Source organism: Chaetura pelagica, unplaced genomic scaffold (genome assembly GCF_000747805.2).
Source record: "Chaetura pelagica isolate M959 unplaced genomic scaffold, ChaPel_1.0 scaffold66, whole genome shotgun sequence".
Classification (NCBI taxonomy): Eukaryota; Metazoa; Chordata; class Aves; order Apodiformes; family Apodidae; genus Chaetura; species Chaetura pelagica.
Genome location: NW_009953811.1, coordinates 4,137,223 through 4,160,264, shown reverse-complemented (window position 1 = coordinate 4,160,264; position 23,042 = coordinate 4,137,223). Strand labels below are relative to the sequence as shown.

The 23,042-nt window shown below is 41.1% G+C and overlaps 1 protein-coding gene across 1 annotated transcript; it reads left to right on the top strand.

The window, feature by feature from the left end:
* Nucleotides 1–75: 75 nt before the first annotated feature.
* Nucleotides 76–7,898, top strand: ECHDC3 (enoyl CoA hydratase domain containing 3; the record flags this gene model as incomplete). Its single annotated transcript, XM_010001294.1, has 4 exons — nt 76–211; nt 2,371–2,468; nt 5,675–5,875; nt 7,398–7,898. Coding segments are annotated over 4 exons (765 nt in total), but the record flags the coding sequence as incomplete, so codon positions are not given.
* Between the last annotated feature and the right edge of the window lie 15,144 nt (nt 7,899–23,042).

The window sequence follows — 23,042 nt, the reverse complement described above, 5'->3', positions numbered from 1 at the left end:
GGAGGCCCCTCGGGGCTGGGATCGCCTGGGTCGCTGTGTTGTTGGGTTTTTGAGTCGTAACCTTGCCTTGTTTTTCATGGCTTCCGCAGGAACATCCTGTTGAACAACCCGAGGAGGAGGAACGCGCTGTCCCTCGCCATGCTGCGCTCCCTGCGGGAGGACCTGCTGCACGACGTCCGGAGCGCGGAGCTGCGGGTCATCGTCATCTCAGGTGCCGTCCTGTCAGGGGGAGGGAGGAAGAGACGGGGCAGTGCGGAGCTCGAACCGAAATCTCTCAGGGAATTGCCGCGAGTGGGACGGGCTCAGGAGCAGGCAGAGTGTCCTACGTGTGCCTTCAGACCCTGCTGCTCTCACACTCAGCCCCATTTCCCCTCTCACTTACTTGATTCCTGATTTTTTAACATGGCATTAACAATTCGCTTGTTTTTTGTTATCTTTTTCTGGGTAGTTAAGAAGAAACACTGCAGAAACACGTTTCAAAACGTCAGGCTGTGCAGTGGGTTTACAGAGTTCGTTAGCTTTTTCCTTTAGTGAAAACAATCAGTAGATTAAATAACTGGTTTAAAAACTGTGTTTAAAGGATACTTTTAACAGAACAAACACCAGGTTCTAATGGTTGTCAAACTAAAGAAATAACATTCCCAGATACAGGTTTTTGGGCAGGAACAGGCTGAGCTGGTGTGACACATTGCCTTTGGTAGCAGGTAGAGGTCACAGCAAACAGGGCTCACAAGGTTTCTTCAAATCTTGTGCTCTGTTCCGCTGCTCTAAGCCAGAATCAGCCTTGCTATCTTTGCCACTGGTTTGTCAAAACTGTTTTTAAAACTGTCCAGTGAAGGGGAGACCATAATCTTGATATTTCAGTTACACAAAACGTGCAGATGTATCTCTCAGAAACTATTATGTTTTCTTCCATTTAGGCATTAACCTGTTGAGTTCTTAACAATAATGAATCCTGAGCTGTTCTTAAGCCATCTTTTTTTCCCCTCTGCTATTTTAAGATAATCTTCCCCTGCCCCCCTTCCAAACACCTTGGAAAATAAGTTTATTAATTTAGAATGCTGTTGTGTCCAGTATGTAAAAGAAAACACTGTGTGTTTGTGCACACATATGAACATGGAAGTAAGCTAATTTCACAGGGGTGAGTTTAAATATATATATTTGCAGTTTAAAATTTTGTGAAACACTTCGAGTTCTTTTTGGCAGTGCAGTATTCTAGGAGTTTGCCAGCACAATTCCATATTTTGTTTGTATGTTTTAGTTTAAAAAGAAATTGCATGTTCCTATTGGAATTCCAATTCCATAGCAGAATAGAGTGCAATCTCAAGAAAATTAAAGACTTCTCAGGGAACGCTTTGAGTCTTTAAAACAGACTTTGCAGTGGATTCTACTTCTGTGGGGCACAAATGCAGATGTGATTAATTTCCAGATAGGTATTGCTGATCCCATGAGCTGACTGATGTTAATTGTGTGCTTATTTCTGGATAGACTGCCACAATAATCTTGCTCATAAGAAACAAACACACAGGTAAGGTTGTGTCTGTGTAGTTGTGGCTGGAAATATCTCATCCATGCAAATATCTTGAGGAGTTCTGAAAGATTCTGAAGCATCCCATTGATTTCTTCTTATGGCAGATACCCACTTGACAAAGGAAAATTGTTGTAAATATACTGTACCCATAAATGGTGTTTTGATCATAGCTGCCACTGGAAGGCAAGTCAACCCAAAACTTAGGTCCACAGAATCTGCTCCTTTGCTGCCCAGACCCTGGGGAACATGCCTTTTGGGACTCTCTAGATGAGAGTTTTGGCAGTGGAGGAAAAGATGCCCCAGCAGCCCTTCTGGTTCTCCTCTAGCAAAGAAGCCTTTTTTCGTTTCATTTTTTTTTCTCCCCATTGTGGCCTTGAATGCCATGACACAAAAACCTTGATGTTTATTTAGCAAAAGTTAATCACTAGTGCTGGGTACAATAACTAAGGACTGTGTTTGTTAGTGTGAGAGCAGAGCACTCCATCTCCTTGCTCCAGCTGACTAGTTTACATTTTACCAGGGATCTGTGCAGTTGTGTCCTTAAAAAAACCTGAGCTCAGAGGTGTGAAGTGCCTTCTTTTTAACTGGGTTAACTTGGAATAGGAAAAAAACTGGGTCTTTAGAAATGTTTATAGGTGTTACTGTGATGAAATGTTGCACTGTGGCAATTGAAAGTTGTTACAAAACCCAGAAGGCAATGTTTCAGAACTCTAAAAACTCCTTCTGCAAGCTCCTTTTTGACCATTGACATTTCATTGACACACCTTTAGCTGAGGCACTGATATGCTGCTACCCCTGCTTTCTTGATTAATTCACACTTTTCTTGAAATTCTTTGCAGCTGAAGGACCTGTATTTTGTTCTGGACATGATTTGAAGGAACTGTCAAGCGAAAATGATGTGAAGTATCATTCCCAAGCATTTGAATTATGTGCAGAGGTAAACAGTTCTTCTAAAGTACCACCTCTTTTGCCTGGTATTAAGAGCAAGAAGTGACACAGGTTTAAGGAGGGACAGCATTGCTCATCTGCTAGCTAAAGCACAAACTGTTCACAGAATCACAGAATGGTTTGGGTTGGAAAAGACCTTAAAGATCATCTAGATCCAACTCTCCTGCATGGGCAGGGACACCTCCCACTGGACCAGGTTGCTCAGAGCCCCATCCAACCTGGCCTTGAACACTTCTAGGGATGGGCCAAATCTGTTGCTTCAGATTCCTTGCTTTTTGCTGCTCTGCCATTTTAGAATCTGAGCCTTGTGAAATTATGTTTCCCCTGGATTTCTCTACAAGCAGTTAAAAGGGCTAGAATGCCAATGTGTATGGCTCCTGCAATGGGAACAGTCATGGTGTGTGGCTTAGTTTAGCCAGTGTTCCTTGCTGCTGAGTATTTGGGCAATGTATTTCCTAGAAATCTAGAGATAACCATCTTCAAATCACTTGTGATCAAATCTTTCCCAGCATCTAGCTAATAACTCAAGACCAGCTTAAACATCAAGTAGACAATGTGATAGTAAGATCTGACTCACTAGTCACCCAGTCAGCAGACAGTACAAGTTCTCATTACAAAGGCCCAGACCTGGAAGCCAGGAAGTTAAAGTGAATCCTGGAGCCTTTGGAGAAAATGGCAAAAAAACCTTTGATTTTAACAGCAGTAGAGTTGGACCCCTACTCCTGCTCAGTGTGACCACAGAAATTAATTTGAAACCTCTTGTTCTATTTCCTCCACTAATAATGATCTCTACACACATTGTGTGTTATTTAACATATTTAACAAATGCTGTAAAAGCCATGTGTGAAAGTTACCAGTGAAGGGCCTTCAGAGTACTATGAAGCAATCACCCCAGCAGCTCTGCTTTGATTTCATCTTCGTGTGCTGATAACAAAGAGGTAAACAAAAATGATTGAAAGACAGGTTAGACCTTTCATCAGAAAGAAGCCAAGGTCCAATAGTCTAGCAGGCAGTAGTTTAGTATTAATTTTGCAGTTGCGGGATAGAATACCAGTAGGTTGTCAGTGAAAAACTGAACCATACAGCTTCCAAGTCAGAGAGTAGGAAAGATAAGGCAGAAAAAATGTGATACTTATTCCATGTAGCATGAAATCAAGAGTTGGTAAATTTCACACTTTAAGGTCCAGAAGAATTTAAATTGTCTTGTATGATTATCTGGCATTGTGGCCATATTCAGGATTAATGAGTAGTCTAGGAAGTTTTACTTTGATTAATAAACAGCAGAAAATAACAGAATGTCAGCCTTTAGAGTTAAAAACAAACCTAGCTTTCTTTGTGAGAATGTACAGGATGTTTAGTAAGGGAGCTTTATTACAAATAAAAAATTATATACCAATTTCAGATGAACATTTCTGAGACCATGAAGTTCAGAGATAGGGAAATACTCAAAACTCAACTGGCCACAGTCCTGGACAATCTGCTCTACCCAAGCCTGCTTCAGTAGGGGAGTTTGGCCTGAAGATCCCAAGAGGTCACTACCAACCTAAATGCTTGTTTGAAATTGGCAATGCAAGTTCAGGAAGAAACTAAATATCAGATGAAATTACCCGTGAAGTGATCCCTTTTTTGATATTCATGGTAGTGGTAAGTGCTTCAAACTCTCTACCAGAGTATCCCAAAGTGATTTAAGTTTCTCATAAATCACAACTCATTATTATCCCCATGGAGGAGGAACATCTTGCTGTTAAATAGTAATGGCACTTAACAGGCAAAGAGAAATAGAGAAATCAATTTAGGCATTGTTTAGGATCCTAACTAGTATCTAATTTATAGTTGTCTGGTAGAATAATTGACTTTTGGGTTTTTCTGGTCAATAGAGAGAGAGAGGGGTACTTTTGAGGCCTTCCAAAATGGGATTGTGTCTTCCTAAATTTCAATACTTAAGTAGAATGGATCCTACTCTAAATAACATGCCTACAGCATTGTGGACTAGGAGGTCTGTACTACACAGTATGAAAGAACTATGTACTGTCCACATACAAGTTTGAGACAGCTAAGAATATCACTTATCCAGAGGCTTTTCAAATACAAAAACACGAGTATCAGGTTGTTGGTTGGTTTGTGGTTGTTGTGGGTTTTTTTTCAGAAAAGCTGGTGACTTTGAATTTTTATAAGCACATGAGTACTCCGTGTCTGCACACATGCATGTATTGTTACCCTCTTGTCTGCTTCTCAAGATACACTGAAGAATTGTTTTTAAACAAACATAGAAGAACAGGGACCAACACTGATCAAATTCAAAACTGAATGTAGGAGATTTTACCTAAGCAACATAAAATTTGCTCGACTTCATCTGCTGGAGAAATTGGAGTAGCAAATGAAAATTTGTAATCTTGCTCCACTGTGCTGATATGAGATTATTTTTTTTAAATCCAGATAAGGACTCTAAAAATTTAACTAGTATTTTCTATCTTTAGGCATTACAATATATGTGTTTTGATTAACCCTGTATGGAAGGAGAACCTGAGTTAGAAAAGTTAAGACAAATCCATCTTTTTTGATTTCTGTTCTCTGAAGTTGGATGTCCAATCTTCAAGAATTACCTGAGAGAGAGAATGAGAGAGTGAGTCTGGTTTTGCATTTTATGTGTAATGCGAGCAGGAAAAATTGTTTCCTGGCAGTTTAAGTCTCTCCCTGGAATGCAAAGTAAACCTAGAAAGACAGCTAATAATTGTGTTTGGGTGAGATCAACCCAGGCTTGAGATCATGCAGACACCAGCAATAAGCTGTTCTAACTCTTTGGGACAGAGATTTATTATTAAGTCAGTTTCCATTATGGGGCAGATGAAGGTGGGATAGTATGTGTTGGATACACACCTTCCCATAGCCAGGACCTGCAATGCAGAGACACCCAAGCTCCATGCAGATCTGATACCAAGTGTTTCTGCCTCTCCTTCTTGTGTTTTCCATTTCCTCACACTACAGAAATACAACTGAGCAGTTACAGGAACAGCAGTGATCTCGTGCAATACAACAGGTTTTGCAGAGAGCTTTCTTTTTTTACCAAACTCCAATTAATAAAGCTGAAAAATGCACACATTGGGTGATGTGTGAAAAATACACACTGCATTTGTAAGTTTTAGGACAGGCACTGCTTACATTTCAGGGACTGACCACTTTGTTTTGTGAATGCAGGTGATGACTTTAATCCAGAAACTTCCTGTGCCTGTGATTGCCCAAGTAAATGGCTTGGCTACAGCAGCAGGCTGTCAGCTTGTGGCAAGCTGTGACATCGCAGTGGCAAGTGAGAAATCTCAATTTGCTACTCCTGGAGTAAACATCGGGCTGTTCTGCTCCACACCAGGTGTGGCCTTGGGCAGATCTCTTCCAAGAAAGGTAGGTTTCCTTCCCAGATACTACTTGTAACTTTGCAAGAAGTAAGTTCCCATGTTAGGAGTTTTAGTTTCATTGCCTAAACTTTATTTTCCTGCAGTGCAACATCTAAAATACTTCATTGCCGAAGATATCTTTATAATCTTTGGACTGGGAAAAATAATAAAGGGATGAACCTGTTTAGGGAAAGCAGCTTCCTACATCCAACCAGCAGGAGCTCATACCAGCAGCACACCAGCTCAGCAATCTCTTTTCTTCCCAACAAACAGCCCTGTGCTTCAGACAATTATGTTCTCCCCTGAGGAGAAAGCCTCTGCAAGTTCAGGATATCAAGCCCACCGAGGTACCAGTTCTTGCCAGGCAGGTGACATTTCACTGCCAGCATGATCTGCCTGGGTGTAGATCAAGATGCTTTAAATAGCATCTAAAACCTCTCTGTACTTTATTCCTGCTTTATTTCCTACTGATAGTGAGTACACATCTCTCACTGCATAAACAATCTGCACAATCTGCAAAGCTTCTGTGACTAAGAAAAGACATTTTAAGTTCTGATCCAGTTGGATTCACGTGGACAGACTCTTGAAGCCCAAGCAGGGCTCTGTTAAGATGCAAGGACTTAACTGCAGAAGTGCAATTGTTGGATAAAAGCTTGAACTTTAAATTTCACATCTGTGAGGTCATTCTGTTCAAAGATTGTCTGTGTTGCTTTTTTTCAGGTGTGCTATAGTGTACAGTTACAACTGTTTCTGAATCAGTATCTCTGGGCTTTATGATTACCTTTTAAAAATATGTAGGATATACTTCCCTCTCTGCTACTTTTCAAAGCAGCAAGAATGTTCCCTATAGTTCTTAGGATTAGATTTTACCTTTTATCAAACAAAATGTTGTCATTGTTTGTAAGCTACCAGAGCAAAGATACTGATGAGGATAATCAGATGTCATGATTCAGGGCATCAGTCAATGGTATCAGGAGTAATGGAAAAAATTCTTACTGATGCATAACATGGAATAGTAACTGAGTATTCAGGGGATTTTTTAATTTGAAACCTGAAGTACAAGGTGCTGAAGTATTTTGAAACCTGGAGTACAAACAGCAGGAGCCTGAGATAAATGTGGCTATAAGAGAGATATTTTAGAACACCCCAACCAACCTTAAGCTAAGGCAGGTATTTTCAACAACCTGCGTTGAAGTAGCAAGTCTTTATTACTGTATTCCAAGCTTAAAATACCATTGTGGACTATCCACATCTCTCTTAGTTTTTACTACAATCACTAGAGATTGTGGACTTATGAACAAAAAGCCCAAGGTGTCAGCCTAGGACAGCTGCACTCAGCAGGCAGGTTTGAAAAAGGCCAGATGTAGACCTGTTCCTTCTCTTTGCTGAAATCTCTTAACCTTGGCAGTTTAAGAGGCCAAAAGATTTAAATCTTAAATGTGTACTTGAAGGAGAAGGGTCAAGTTTCCCAAACAAATGAAAGCAATAAGGCAGTTGAATGACTTAACACAGTATTTTTTCTTGTTCAGGTGGCATTAGAGATGCTCTTCACAGGTGAACCTCTTTCTGCCCAAGAAGCATTAATGCACGGGCTTGTCAGCAAGGTGGTGCCAGAAGACAAGCTGGAAGAAGAGACCATGAAAATCTCTCAGAAGATATGCGAAAGCAGCAAATCTGTCCTGGCACTGGGGAAAGCCACCTTTTACAGACAGATGGCACAGGACCTGGATACCGCTTACAAAATGACCACTCAGGTCATGGCAGACAATTTGACTTTGAGAGACGGGCAAGAAGGTATTGAAGCTTTTATTCAGAAACGTAAGCCTGTCTGGTCACACTCTCAGGATAAGAAGAAATGAATCTTGTGTCTAAGCTAACCTGAGCTGTGCTTTATGATTCTTCACACAGTTGCCTTTGGAAACTATATCTTTGTTCTTACTGGAAGTTAAATGTCTCTTCTTATGCATGCCAAAGCCACAATAGATTTATTCTAAGTATATAATAAATTTTAAGAAAAATCAAACCAAATGTTTTTTTTCAGCAATGAATTTAATATATGGTTTTAGAAGGAGCTTGGTGCTGCAAAAATAGTGTAATATGTCCCAGGTTACTTAGAGAATCCCAGGGATTGGGAGACATCTCAGATCATCCTGTTCAGTACCTGTCCCCCTGCTTCTGGATGAAGATTTCCATTTGTTGTTGTTGTTAACAGAGAATTAAAGGGCTTGGACACCCTCCATAGATGATGGCAGCACATATCATAATGGGTTCAGTACAGTGTCCAGTTCTGGAGCCCCAAAATAAGAAGGACATGGAACTCAAGGAGAAAGTCCAGAGAAGGGCCCTGAAGATGATCCGAAGGCTGGAGCAGCTCTCCTATGGGGACAGGCTGAGAGAGTTGGGGTTGTTCAGCCTGGAGAAGAGAAGGCTCCGAGGAGACCTTATAGTGGCCTCCCAGTGCCTGAAGGGGCTACAGGAAAGCTGGGAAGGGATGTTTTAGCAGGGCTTGTAGTGAGAAGACAAGGGGTAATGGATTAAAGCTGTAGGAGGGGAGATTTAGGTTAGACATTAGGAGGAAATTCTTAACTAAGAGGTAATGAAACACTGCAACAGGCTGCCCAGGGAAGTTGTGAATGCCCCATCACTGGAGGTGTTTAAGGCCAGGTTGGACGGGGCTTGGAGCAACCTGGTCTAGTGGGAGGTGTCCCTGTCCATGCAGGGTGGTTGGATCTAGATTATCTCTAAGGTCCCTTAAAACCCAAACCATTCTATCATTCTATGAAAAAGGTTCAGCCGTGAATTTACAGTCTTGGCAAACTCCATCAACAGGGATTCAGCTGCTCCTCTGGGTAATCTGTCACAGTGCCCTGAAACCCTCCCGGTGAAAAAAAAATTCTTAACACCCAGCCTGAGTCTCAAAGCAGCAGATTTTTGGCCATTGCTCCTTCTTCCATTATCTGAAGTTATTGAGAAAAGTTCAGTGCCATTATCTGTGCAACTCTTCAAGCAGTCCCAGGCAGCAGTTAGACTGCACTCAGGTTCCTCTATGCCAGACTGGCTAAGTCCAGCTTCCTCCTTTCTCCTTGTAGGCCGTGTTCTCTAGGTAACCAGCTTGACAGCTCTCCAGTGCACCAATACCAGTTGCTCCACATCCCTCTTTTACTGACTGGGCCAAAACTGGACTGTATTCCAAATATGGCCTCACCAGTGCTAAGCAGAGGAGAACAGAATATTCACTTTCAGCCATTCAGTTTTGCTCAGTGTGCACTTTGTCTTATTTGTGATGAGAGTGCACTGTTGGCTCCTGTTCAGTTGGGCAGCCACTGTGAGTCTGGTTCCAGCAGGACTGCTCCCTGCCAGTCAGCTCCCAGCCTCTAATGGTGCTTGGGGTTATTCTTTCCCAGGTGCAGAACCTTGCATTTCTCCTTAGATTATGGTCCTTCTGGGCTAAAGCCGGGTCATTTGGTGTGTCAGCCATTCCTCCAATTTCACTTCAACTGCAAATTTGCTGAGGATGCAATATTGATGACTATACTGAATGGTATGAGTGTCAGTATCAATCCCTGGTGATCAACATAGGATGGCAAAGATATTTTCTCTGAAGTTCCACACAGCCTGTTCATGATGTCTCATCCATTTAATCCTTAAATAGGCATCTAAGAAAGACCAGGTGAATCACTGAATGGATGGGTCTTTTTTTCTTTGTTGACAGTAAAAGTAGCCTAACCTGCCTAGCTGAGACTTAGATGTCTTGAGTTACATCAGATGAATCTTACCTACAGCTGCTAAAACTCAAAATGTGGAAGTACCACAAATCAAGAAGGAAGTTTTTAAGGTTTGTGTCCTTGATTCCCTGTCTGTGTGAGTGTTAGTTCATTCCTCAATTCTCTGAAGTGAATCAGATATCTAGTCCTGGGACAGGTCTCCCCAGAGATCAGTTACTCCTAGGCAGTACGGATGAGTCCACATGAGCTTTGGCTTGCCCTGCTGATTGCAACACCCTTATTCTCACTTGCTTAACACCCTTGAGCATCCTCAGCATCATGCTAAAAATCAGGCCTGCCTGTTAACTCGTGCACTTCAAAAGTGACAAAAGTGCCTCAAGGAAAAGTTTGCACTTTTGTCTGAGCCATAAAGGTGTGTTTGGAGGTAGAAGCATCCCAGGCCAAGTGCTGTGCAATACAGCTGCTGTGGGTCTACCTCAGAATGACCTAACCACGAGGGCCCCTTGAAAAACCCCTTTTTGGTAGTGTCAACTTTGTTGTTGGTCCCACATGTACTAAGAAGTCTCATGGTTCAGTGGGTCTGCCTCCCACATAGTAGCAATGGGCTGTACTCCATCAGGTGCACTGCTGGGATGAAGGGATTGACAGTTTGCTTCTCAAGTAGCAGGATTAAGTTCTCTTATTCCTTATACAGGAGCAAGACTTGGATAGTTGGGAGCAAAAATCAGCCCCTTTCTAAATGGCCCACACATATTAATTCAAACCAGTGATATAAACACTGACACCACTTATACATGCACAGCCCTACAAAACAACTCTCTTTTCCATCTACAATGCATACTCAGGATGAAAAGAAAGCAGTTTCCACTTCTGCTGCTATTTTTAATTTGAGGAATGGAAAACTAAATCTGAATTCAACATTTAAAAGAATTTGTTTCTATAGGAATGTGAAAAATGTGGATCACTGGTAACAGCGGTTTTAAAAACATCAATTTTTTATTGTTACCAGTAGGAAAGATAGCTAAGTTTTATATAAACTCACATAGTTTATATAGGTTAGCAAGTGTTATGAGGAGTTAAGAGAGAGAAGGGTTAAATCTGGTGCCCAATAACCTTCACCATGTCCTTTTTAATGCAGTAAGATGCTGCACTTAGATTCTCTTCCCACATGCTGCTCTAAAAGCATTAGGAAAGAGTAAATTGTTTTTAAAAATATTTATATTTAATGGCTATCTTGCAACTACTCAGCAAATCTCTACTGGCTCTTTTATTCCAGGCTTTCAGAAATAAGTACATTATCTGATTTTTGTAGAATAGAGCTCTTTCCAGCTAACTGCAGTAACAAAATGGCTTCACTGGCTATCTTAAAACATGAGTGGCAGTTTGGATGAGCACATTCTTTCAGATTCTCAGAAATGCTCCTTCTGCATTTGCTTGCCATCAATACAGAACCGGGTTTGGCATTATGATTAACTCGTGGTCGTAATTTTTGAAGAAAAAGATCTGCATTTTTAAAGAATAATTACTTAATTTGAAGTAGTTATAGTGCAGTGGAATTAAATTCTGGTCATCTGGTTTCTACACATGGATTAATGGAATGTGAATGGCCTCATAAGACACTAATATTACAAAGACATATAGGTATCCTTAGTGTTATTCACTATGAGCAGACTAACATTAATGGAAGTGCTATGTGAAGTTAAGAACAGGCATACTTTAGCAAGAATTAACTATCAAAAAGTGCTGTTCTGATTGTTATATGGTTAGACAGGCTGACTAAGTTGGGGTTGTTCAGCCTGGAGAAGAGAAGGCTCCGAGGAGACCTTATAGCACCTTCCAGTGCCTGAAGGGGCTACAGGAAAGCTGGGGAGGGATGTTTTAGCAGGGCTTATAGTGAGAGAATTCAAGGGGTAATGGATCAAAACTGGAAGAGGAGAGATTTAGGTTAGATATGAGGAATAAATTCTCTAGACATTCTGGAAATTCTGGAAAGACAGTAGAACAGGTTGCCCAGGGAAGCTGTGGCTACCCCATCCCTGGAAGTGTTCAAGGGCAGGTTGGATGGGGCCTGAGCAACCTGCCCTAGTGGGAGGCGTCCCTGCCCATGCAGGGAGGTTGGATGTAGATGATCTCTAAGGTCCCTTCCAACCCAAACCATTCTATGATTGTATGATTCTTTGAGAGGCAGAGGGTAGAAGTGTTACCTTATCCTTGGCTTTCCCTGTAGAAGACCAAACACCACAGCACCTCGAGGCCCTTCACAGTTCAAACCAGTGGAAGTTGGGAAAGCACAACACTCTGGATGACTGAGTTCAGATCTGTAAGAACATGACTTTTCCAGCCTTGTGGTCTTTTTCAGACTAATTCACAGGTCTGGCAAATGTTTGTGTTGCACTTTTACATCTTGAAGAGAAAAAAATATACAAAAGTATGTTTTAACTCAGGTTTCACAGTATTTGTCTGTATTACTTTATGCAATAAAGGAATTGTGTAATTAGTAAACATGAGTTCCAAAAATGCTGGTGTCCACATTTCCCCCTTCCATGAACCAACAGACAGAAAAGCATCAAAAGGTTTTAGACCATTCCTGCACTGGGGCCTGTGGATTGAGTAACCATCATCATTTTTCATTTCAGATTTGTGTGTGATTTTTATTTTTGCCCACATCTGCCTTTATTGTTTAATTTAACAGATATACAGGCTATTCCTAGGAAACAGACTGGTTCCAGAATTTTTAATTAAGTTCTACAGCCAAGAAACAGCAAACCAAGTGATAGATTTGGAGCCTTACCACTTGGGCTATCTGCAGCCTGAGGAGATGGTTTGTCCCAAAATAGCAAGGAATCTATCCCTTGTCACCCCATTTATTTTTATTAAAGAATCTGCTCTGCAGCAATGTCTGCCAGGTAATTAGCCCAGTTTCAAGTGACCATAACAGCATGTGGCACAGATTCAGCCTTCTCTGTAGAGAAAGTACAACTCCACCTGTGTAAAGCCTTTAGGATGTCACTCATCCCTGCAAATGACAGACAGGGACATGTTTTCTCTTCATATAGACATGAACAGCTGGAAACTGGTCGAGATAATGCAAGCAAGGAAGTGCCAGTAGGAATGTAATGAACTATCCAGACACTGACCTGAGAATCCATTATTTTTTAATGCTCAAGTTTGTTCTACAGTAACTTCATAAGAAGAAATGTAATTGTTGCAGCATCCTTAGAAGAACAGCTTTGAGGCTTTACCTGGACATTTTAGAAAAATACACAGGTAAAATCTGGAAGATATGATCAAGTCATCACTTGTGATGTTAACTTTAGGCTCTCCTCATGAACAAGGCAAACAAACAAGCTGAGGTGCAGTGATAGCTGGAGTAACATGTAGCACAAAATTGTTCTTAATTCCTGGACCAGGCAACAAAACACCTCACCACATCACTGAGGGGATATATGCTGAAGATTGAGTTCATCAGAGGACTCGGGTGATGGAAAAGGTATTTATTGTGAGATCCCACCTGGACTACTGTGGCCAATTCTGGAGCCCCCAACATAAGAAGGATCTCCTTGAGTGAATGCAGAGGAGGCCACAAAGATAATTCAAGGGCTGGAACAGCTCTCCTATGAGGACAGGCTGAGAGAGTTGGGGTTATTCAGCCTGGAAAAGAGAAAGCTCTGGGGAGAATTTATAGCACCTTCCAGTACCTGAAGGGGTTACAGGAAAGCTGGAGGGGGGCATTTTACAAGGGCTTGTAAGTGAGAGGACAAGGGGTAATGGATCAAAACTGGAAGAGGAGATATTTAGGTTAGACATTAGGAAGAAATTCTTTAGTGTGAGGGTGGTGAGACACTGGCACAAATTGTCCAAGGAAGCTGGGAAGCCCCATCCCTGGAAGTGTTCAAGGCCAGGTCAGATGGGGTTCTGAGCAACCTGTTCTAGTGGGAGGTGTCCCTGCCCATGCAGGGGGGTTGGACCTAGATGATCTTCTTCCATTTTGTGATTCTGTAATACCTTCCACGCTCCATAGAGCCAAAGAACAGGATGGGACTTATATAAGCTTTTATAAAAACTTCATGTGGTTTTCTTAAGGCCACCCTACCCAGAATTCAGCAGATATGGTAAGAACTAGTTTTGTGTTGGTCTGAAGTAATCATCCGTAGCTGTGGAGGACAGAGCTGGAAAATATGTCCTACAGAGGCATTAAAAGCAGGACGTAGTCAACATTAAAAATACATGACAACTCACTGGCACAAGTGGGCAAGTTTTTACCATCTAGCTCATGATTTCTGAGCATTTGGATGGCAACACTGTGTCCTTCACAGAATTGCCTCTGGGTAACTCCTATATTGTCATTCCTGTATTGCAGATGGGGACACTGAGGCCAAATGTGCTCTGCCTGAGGCCTCATGGTGAGCCAGTGGCACCGTAACAGGGGCATTCACAGTGCCAACACCTGCTCCTGGTGCTTCTTCAGCAGCAGAATTTTAAGTAAAATCAGGAGAAAGGCAGGATGATTGCATGCCCGGAAGAGACTGCAAAGGCTTCTGAACAGGAATTATGAGCTACTGCATCAAAGGCCCCATGCTTGACATTTATTGTTTTTTTGATGAATGTTGGGGTAATTCTACTGTCAACAGTTTCTCATTAGGAGCCTGGCAATGCTCTTTCTGACCATTATCTTGCTCAATATCGTATCAGGTTGCTACAAAGAGCAGAGATTTTATGTAAGACCCATCTATCTCTGTAGCAGCAACATTTTCTAATAACTCTACATTTAAATAATCTCATGGAAATACTGGCTGCCTTCTCTAAGCAATGAGGAGAATAGACAAATGTTTAAATTTCCATGAAGACCTAAAGCTATAGGACAAATGTCACACTGCAATGAGTAGGATTCATTTGTCTTGATTTCACTGGCATTGCACCTCAATTATACTAATTCTGAATTTAGCCACTGAGTAATGCATCCCCATGCTTCCCCACTTCCCCTCCCACTTGCAAGGGAGGGAAAAAAACCATCAGAGCTATACCTTCCTCACACTCCACTATAGGATGTGCCATTTCCTGGCTTCTTGTTGCTCAATATTAGGAATTTATTTTTGCCAACTTTTATAAAAATAAAACTGTAGAATTGTACCCCTAATACTACTGTGTATTTGGAAAAGGGAAAATAATTACTTCAACTTTGATGTGGCCAACTACAGTAATTTTCATTATATGACTTCTAAAACATGAATAATTATTTTTAAATATTTATATCCTGGAGTTGTGATAATGGGAGCATCACAGGGTTACTGTCTATGTTACTGATTATGCCTTTATAGAAAAAACAAAGCCAGATAATTAAATAAATTGAATTTGTACTACTGAAATTTAAGTCAGATTCATGCCTGTTGTTCATAGCTACTTAATACAAGAGACTTTCATTTTCCCTCCTAAGGTAGCCTAGTGTTTTCAGTCTGCCAAAAGCAAAACTTGTACTGCTGTGGAGTTAACTGAAAAGAAGTAACATTTCTATAGCCTAGATCAAAACACAACCAACTCTTAAAACCGTCATAGCAGCGCAAGTCAACCTGTTGGGCTTAATACAGATACAGGTGTTGATCCCATCCCAGAGTTCTGCTGAAGGAAAGTCACCTCCCAGAAAGGGAGAACAAGTGTGGATGGCAACATCTCAGACTTATCTGCAGCTTGGCTCATTAGAGCAGCGTGTCAGCGAGGTCTGATGTAATGGGCCGTGTCTAGGAGAGCTCCAACTGTGGTCTGCTTTCTGAAGGAGTTTTTAAGGACAAATTACCTGCAATAAGATAATGTTGACAGTCAGGCTGCCTCATCTGCTAATGACAGAGAAGGTGTTAGGTCTTCCAAAGTGGCACTCAGGTTTTGTTCCAGATCTGTCCTCCTATAAACAATTACAGTGGATGAAATAATTTTTGGAACGATGAGTAATGTTTTTGCTGTCAACTCTGCACTGTCAACATCAAGGATAATGTGATACATACCTGCTCCAGTCTTCTCCTCTTCCTGGCCCAAAATCATAGTGGAGACACCACTGGAAAGAAACAATAAAGGATCAGTAGAACTTACACAGAACATGGGAAAAAGGAGAAAGAAAACAAACACATGAAGTCATCTTCATAATGTGGCCTTCAGTCTAAATAGGAATATTTTGTTTATTGTACTTGTTTAATGAAATATACCCTTCATACCATTAAAACTTTATAATCTGTTGTTGGAGGAAGTTAATCTTATAACAAAAATCCCTATTCTGAGTGTTAGGATCTAGTATAAATGCAGGCATGATGAATACTCCTGAGTTAGTCTCTCTTATCTATCAGCTCACTAGATTAGGTTAAAAATACTTTAAAATTAGTGTGCTTTTTCTGGCTTTTTTGTTTTTGAGTTGTTAGTATAAAGTCGGAACTATTCTGGTTGTTTCTCTCCCTTCTTGAGGGTAGTTTTGATGTTTGGGTTTGTTGTTTTTTTAAAAAAAGCTGAGATTCTTACATAACTACACACATCTGGAAAGCATTACAAGATACAACATATCATAGTTCAACAACTGGTAACACTGCCATAAATACAGGAGTTTTAATGCAAAACATGTAAGAAATGAAAGAGATGTACCAGATGAAAGAGCAGACTAATGAGAGAATTTGGTTGTCTAAAAGAAGGCCCTGCAGGAGAAATACTGATATCAGCTATGCAGAGGACTGGAAAACTGATGTAGTTCACCCGTTTTCCACTGGGACCAGCAAGAATATTCATGCAAGGACAACCAGCTCCTTATTTATTAGCTTGAGGTTACTAATTTCAAACATAATTACTTATTATTGTTGCTATAACCAACTTCATACAGTGACACCGCTACCATTCAACAATTTAAATTTTGATGTCTCCTACCCATAGTTGGGCTCAAAAATTGGTCTTAATCACTGACATCAGAAGTGTCTGCTGCTTGAGATGGGAAACAGCATTTGTCTGGCAGCAAGAGCAGATTTTATCCTTTTATATAACTTGTGAAAAAATGCTTAGTACTTACCATGTACTCAGCATGGGAAAATGGAAGTTGTTGAAGATAACAGCCCTTTTTCTTTGCTGTCCTGTAAGCTTCTAGTCTTTTTCAACATGAGCATCTATTCAGAGCAGACAATCTCGGAATATTTCCATGGACAGCCTGAAATTTTTGTGATGCACTGGATGGCTGAAATGCAACACCAACATTTATTTAGTACTCGCAGCTACAAAACTGGCAAAATCCAAAGAGTAAATTTACCACAGCAAAAGTCCTAGTTAAGATCTCAGCAGCAGTAGACATAAAAAAAGAAAAAAGCTGTTAAAATGCCCTAAATGTTTCTGCCCCATTCATGACTATAATATTTAAATACATTCCTATAAGGCACTTGCTCAACAATTCTGAAATGTAAACAAGAGAATGAAATATTTTAAAGCCCTGCAAAAAAACCCACAACTGGATTCACTTCCTGGCTTTCTCACAAAACTCCAGTGTGACCTTGGGCAAGAGATAAAGGCAGAAAAGAAACATGACTGTCTAGTCCATTCTCCCATTTATCATAGGTCACTGCTTCTTGGGCTGCTTAGCCCAATATGGCATTTGAGTGAATTGCAGTTTTGGTTGAGCTAAGGAATTATCTAACCTTGTGAAGAGAAGGGGGGAAAAATAAATAAATAAAAAATTAAAGAAGACGAATTTTAAAAAGATGCCAAAAGTGTGACCCATTTTCCTTGCAGTCAGGAGTTGTGGCTTATTTCTGCTTTGCATTCATTTGACTACAGCTTCCAGCCAGGGTAAAAGAGCTGCCTTTTTGTGGGCTCAGCTGGATCTTTCAGTACCCCAGCAGTCAGTATGTAAAATGGAGATAATAATTCCTTCTTTTTTTTTTTTTTTTCACTATCCTTCATCTGTCTTGTCTCTGCAGTCTCTCCAGGAGAAAATTGCTCTTGCTATTTGTCCACTCAATGTCTTGCACAACACCTTAGATTGGAATCATCTTTGATGAGGGATTTTTGATATGTAGCATCTAACTCACAACAGTGAGAAAGTGAACAATTCAAGCAATAAACCCCAAAAATCTCTGTCTGAGGAAGGTTCCTTCAGTTTCCCGCAGATCCTCAGAAATCCTTGTTTACGCTGCACCTGAAAATCCTTCATTTTTGAAGCGATAGCACGATACAGCCAACTGTCAGCAGAGGGCAATAACGGCTCACATCTTGAAGCCACTCCTGGTTAACGCGTTAGGCAAGTTCTGCCAGTGTTGTTTTTCTACTCGATTGTTCACAGTGAATGAGCTCCTGGTTTCATCAGCCAGCTCTCTCTGAACGGCACGTCTGAGGAAGTACTCCTGGAAGTCATGGGTCTACATTCTCTTCTCCCACTTTCCCTGCAGCCCTTGTCTCTCCATACTCATGGATGACATGGGAGAATCAGTTGCAATCCGATAGTCAAGACGGACGACTCGGTACCAAATCTTAGGAGGACCTTTGGAAGCAAGAGAAGAGACCATGTTCTGCTTTAAGAAATACACCTGTGAGAAACACAAATGTTTTTAGGGACATGGTCCATTCAGCAGAGCACAGTTTGGGAAAGCCTGGCTGTTTTGGCTTTCTCAGGGAGTTTTAATTTTAGATCCAAATGGGTTTGTGTAGATTGGTAAAATCTTCTGGAGGGAAGAAGAAATTCAGAAAGATTTTCTAGGAGACTGGATCAGCAAACCAGGTAGAAGAGGTGAGCAGAGTGTGACAATCATGCCGCCTTCATCCCTTAGATTCTCAGGATCAGGGAGCAATCCAGAGGATGGGTCGTGCAGCCAGAGTTCAGCCAACCAGGATCTCAGTGTCATCTCTTCCACCCTCTTTAACACGTGAACTAAGTAACACCAGCTCTTCATCTCTTTTCTCTGTGACTCAGTTTCCCCACCTGTAAAGGAAGTTACAAAGTTCTCTGTGACACACTAAGAGCAGTTAATAATAAAAGCTAATCAACTGTGCTGCTCACAGCTTGGTGATGAACTAATGCACTTGTCACACTCCTGGCCCAGAGTCTGCTGGGTAGAGAAGAAAACTTCTGAAGGTGTTAGTCCAGATGGACTGTAAATGCCAAGGCACAGCAGGAACTGTTGAAAAATAACAATATTATCTCAAGTCTTCTCCCAGCAGGTACAATACTCCAATTGTAATGCAGATACGCTGCCAAGTCATTCCATCCCTCAGGGCAGGTGAATACTTTGCAATAGTCTGAAATGGTAATCATTAGACTATTCTAAATATTAAAGAATACAAATGTCAGGTGTCTCTTTATCTGAGCTTCAGCTTTATGCCTGGCTTCATAAAAAGTAAAAATGTGTGGCCATACATAATGATTCCATTAATAATATTTGGAATTTTAGGCAGCACTGCTTAACAGCCTGAATTAACTGATACTCCCCAAATTCCCATGGTGGGAAAAGGATGGGGAGCAACTACATTGTTCAAAGCCACCGTGGTGAGGAAAGCCTATAACTTCATACATCAAAACAGCCAGTATCCAGGCTGTGCTGAAGCTGCAGAGGAATTCAAACAAACAACATTCAACGACCAGCTCTGGAATCCAGTGAACTCAGCTAGGTCAACAAGCACACCGATAAGCACGCAGGGTGACAAGCAGGGTCCAGCCCAGGCTAAGCCTCCAGGAGCCTGTGGCAATGGGGTAGAGGTTATGTCAGCTTTATGCCTGGCAGCTTCTGGACAACTCTCACCAGCAGACTGGGTGAAAGACGTAATTTAACTGCTTCATCAGTTGTTAGTACGAAGGATCCACTCAGCCCAGAATCATCCCTGTCAGTCATGATTCGGTATCTTTTCCACTAGACAGCCTTTGGTCCTGTTGTACAATTGTGCTCCTGCACAGCTGAGGCAGAGGTGATCTGTGCCCTCTGTTTCATTTCCTCTCTGCCACTTTTGATCCTTCTCTGACTCAGTGTGAAGGCTTAAGCTGGTTCACACAGAAACCATCTCAGACTGCGGCCATCTGTAATCACAGAAATTGAGCTACGACCAGTAATAACACTAAAAGCAAGCAATTGAAACTTGGAAACAAAAAGCAAATGTTACCTCAAAGTGATGAGCAGCTATAGTAACAGACCTGGCAAGACAGTATTTTAAGCTAAAAATGTGCTAAAGAAATATTCTTGCAACCTTTTTTGAAATGTTTTCTTCAAAGAAGCCAAAATGTTGGTTCTAGGGAAAAGGTAGTGACTATAAGTTTTAAGAAAAATGTTGCGGGTTTTTTTTCCTAATTAAAAACTTACTTCTTACAGGGTTTAAACAAAAGTTTATGCAAGCATTTCCATATAGATTTAAAACCCCCAAACATTATTTTATGTGGACAGAGTTCCAGTTAATGCAGTGGTTGCAGAGAGGATACAAAAATAGCTGGTAATGTAAGTATATATAGGATGCTATTAAGAAATCAGGTGGTGATGAGACTGCCCAGGACTGATGCATGACTGCCCCTTGGCTATTCCATGACAGCTCTTCCAGGAGGTGTCTCTCACAGCCATGAGTCAGGTCCCTGCCTCTGTGTCAGTCCTTCTGCAGGAAACTCCCTACAGGTATGTCCTTAAAGGCAAAGGAACCAGGGTCTTGCCATGCTTTAGCCCTTCCAACTGCAAAAACAAATCTCAAAGGCAGCTTGGAATGAGCACAGATGAAAGCAGCCTCAGAAGTCTGTGCACTGGCACAGGCAGGAACCCATCAGCATAGTACAGGTACAAAAGATGGCTGTGAGCCAGTTTTGTTCCTGTTGATCCTTGAATTGATGTTGGCTCTGACACTCCTGTGATCTTGAACATTCAGGCCTAGAGGACAGACTCTTTACTGACTGAATTAAAATCCTGCCCTCAGTTACCTCAGGCAAGGTTAATGGCTATAATTTATTTAAAGGCCTGTAATGATTTGTTAAATGATGTTGAAAATGGTAGTTTCATGAAAACAAATTACAAAGCTCCCCAACAAACAAAAGGTTTGCACTGTACTTCCTTTTCAGTGAAACAGTCACAAGCCATGCACTGGTCACCTGGTTTGGGCCAAGCACAATGCATTAACATGTAGGTACCATCCATATACATACAGGTGCCCTATACCATACGTTGAGGTGCCAAATACCACTGCACGATGGTTTCCTTCATCTTCCCTCATCTGCATTTCATGGACTTCACCTGAGTACCACCTATAGCAGAGCTCACTTGGAAAGCAGCAAGTGAACCGACTGTGAACTACCTCTCTGCGCTGTCTTCCTCTGGCAATGTGGTCTCAGTGAAGCAGCACCCTTCCTGGTGGGATCCAGCAAAGTATCTGTAGGTACTACCTCCCAAGAGGCAGGGCTGGCACGAGAGGGAGGGATTAGTGAACAGGTGACCTCACCTGTTCTGTTTGTACTGACATTATTCATAAAACACTTTTATGTTACTTTGGTGTTTAGCATTTGTAAGAGATCCTGCATGGCTGGAACTCAAAAAAGCCTGAAACATTCAAACCATTTTCTCTTGTTCTCAGGGTCATATTCTCTCACTAGTCAATTGCAAATGTCCTGATATCCAGTGCTTGGAGTTTAGGTCCCTAGCCAAATATTATATCCAAGCACAGAGCTAATTATCTAAGTTGCTTTTATAGTTAACAAGAGGAAGAAATGATTCAATAACACCCCAAACGCTGGTAGGTGCAGAGCTGCCCAGTAGTAGCTGGTAGGGAACTGATGTCTCTGAGCACTTGACCTTCAGCGAGGAACTCCATGGAATCTGGAGAATGGCACATTGTCCTGAGCATAGGAATCTTTTCAAGAGTAGAACAAGGCCACGTTTTTTCTCTTGAAACCCACAGAAGATTTTAAACTAACATTTTTTAAAATGCTACTTTGCAAAAATAAAAACAAAAAACAAAACAAAAACAAAAAACCCCAAACAAACAAACAAACAAACAAACAAACACAAAGACTTTGCACTTATTTAAGGGCCTGAATATTGCTTTTATCTTGATATGAACCTTTTTTGAGATACCTTTTTGGTTTTTTGTTGGGAATGCCTCTCCCATTCCAGTTTTAGAGGTGCACATGACAGCAGAGTCCTGACCTTAGAAACTGACCTTTCAGTGCAAGATCTGATAATAATTGTCACACTGCCTCTTCCATTTGTCTTCACACAGCATCGAGAGGAAAAGGGGGGAAAAAAAAAAAAAAAAAAAAAAAAAGCAGTAACAAATGTGCTTTCATTCCTCACTTATAAGGATGAGATCTCCCTTTTATGGGGAGATCACTCAAATTATTTACTATCGCAGCCTGATTTCTTTAATGGTACCTTCTTTTACCAATAGAACAAATAATTCTGTAAAAAAGCCAGTTCTTTGCTCATTGACACTGCCAGCTGCATGCAAGTACAAAATTATAAAGCACTCACTTAGATGAAGTGAATACTTCATTAAACAATTAAGCAACAAGGCAGAACAAAGGCTGTGGTTTCCAGGCCTTGTTCTGTAATTGTATCCTACAGCATAAGGAGAACCAAGGCTCAAGCACAGGGCTGCAATTTAGGGTAGGATTATCCTCTAATAGCCTTGTCCCATGGGATTAGAGGATTGCCACAATGGGGAACTTTTTTATCCGTCCATGGCAATGTAAAATACATTATTTGTCCTTAAAGGTCTAGAGGTGCAGATTTCCATCCGTCTTTCCTCCTTTCATCATCTTGCTGTAACGCCTTGATTAGAAGCTTTTATCTCTGCTTTCCCTTTCTGAACCATGAAGGTTATCCACCAGCCCAGTTTCTATGAAGGTACAGTACACAGAAACCCACTTGATAAGTAAATATTGAGTCTCCCCAAACACACTGTGGACACTGTGACACTGAGGATGGAGAATGTGTAAGCCACCATGTTGAACAAGATTACATACGTGCTAAAATTTTCTGTTCACCTCCTACAGCACATGCATCTAGTGAACTTTCAGGTCAAACTGAGAGGCATCCACAAAGATAAGGCTTTAGGTTTAGATGTCTGACAAGCAGAAACTGTTTGGATTGCAGATGAAATTTCAATGTCTAAAGTCCACCTACAATTGTGCTACAGAGGTCTAACCCCCCCTTCTCAATCAAATAGGATATACAAAGAATCCCTTCATGCTGCTCTCCTTCCCCATAAACCATCCAGTTCTGCTGAAACAGAAAACACAGCTCAAATGCAAAAATATAGCTCACTGTATGACAGAACACCCTGTCCTTGGGAGCTGGAATTACAATAGCCCTGGCTCATGTCACAGGCCAGCAGAAGACTGTTAGAAGAATTAATTTTCAGCCTCAATAGAAATCAAACCAGAAATTAAAATAAACAAACAGATAAACCAAACTAGCCAAATCATAAACACTCACAGAAATTTAAAAAGACAAGTCTATTTCTGAGTATACATAT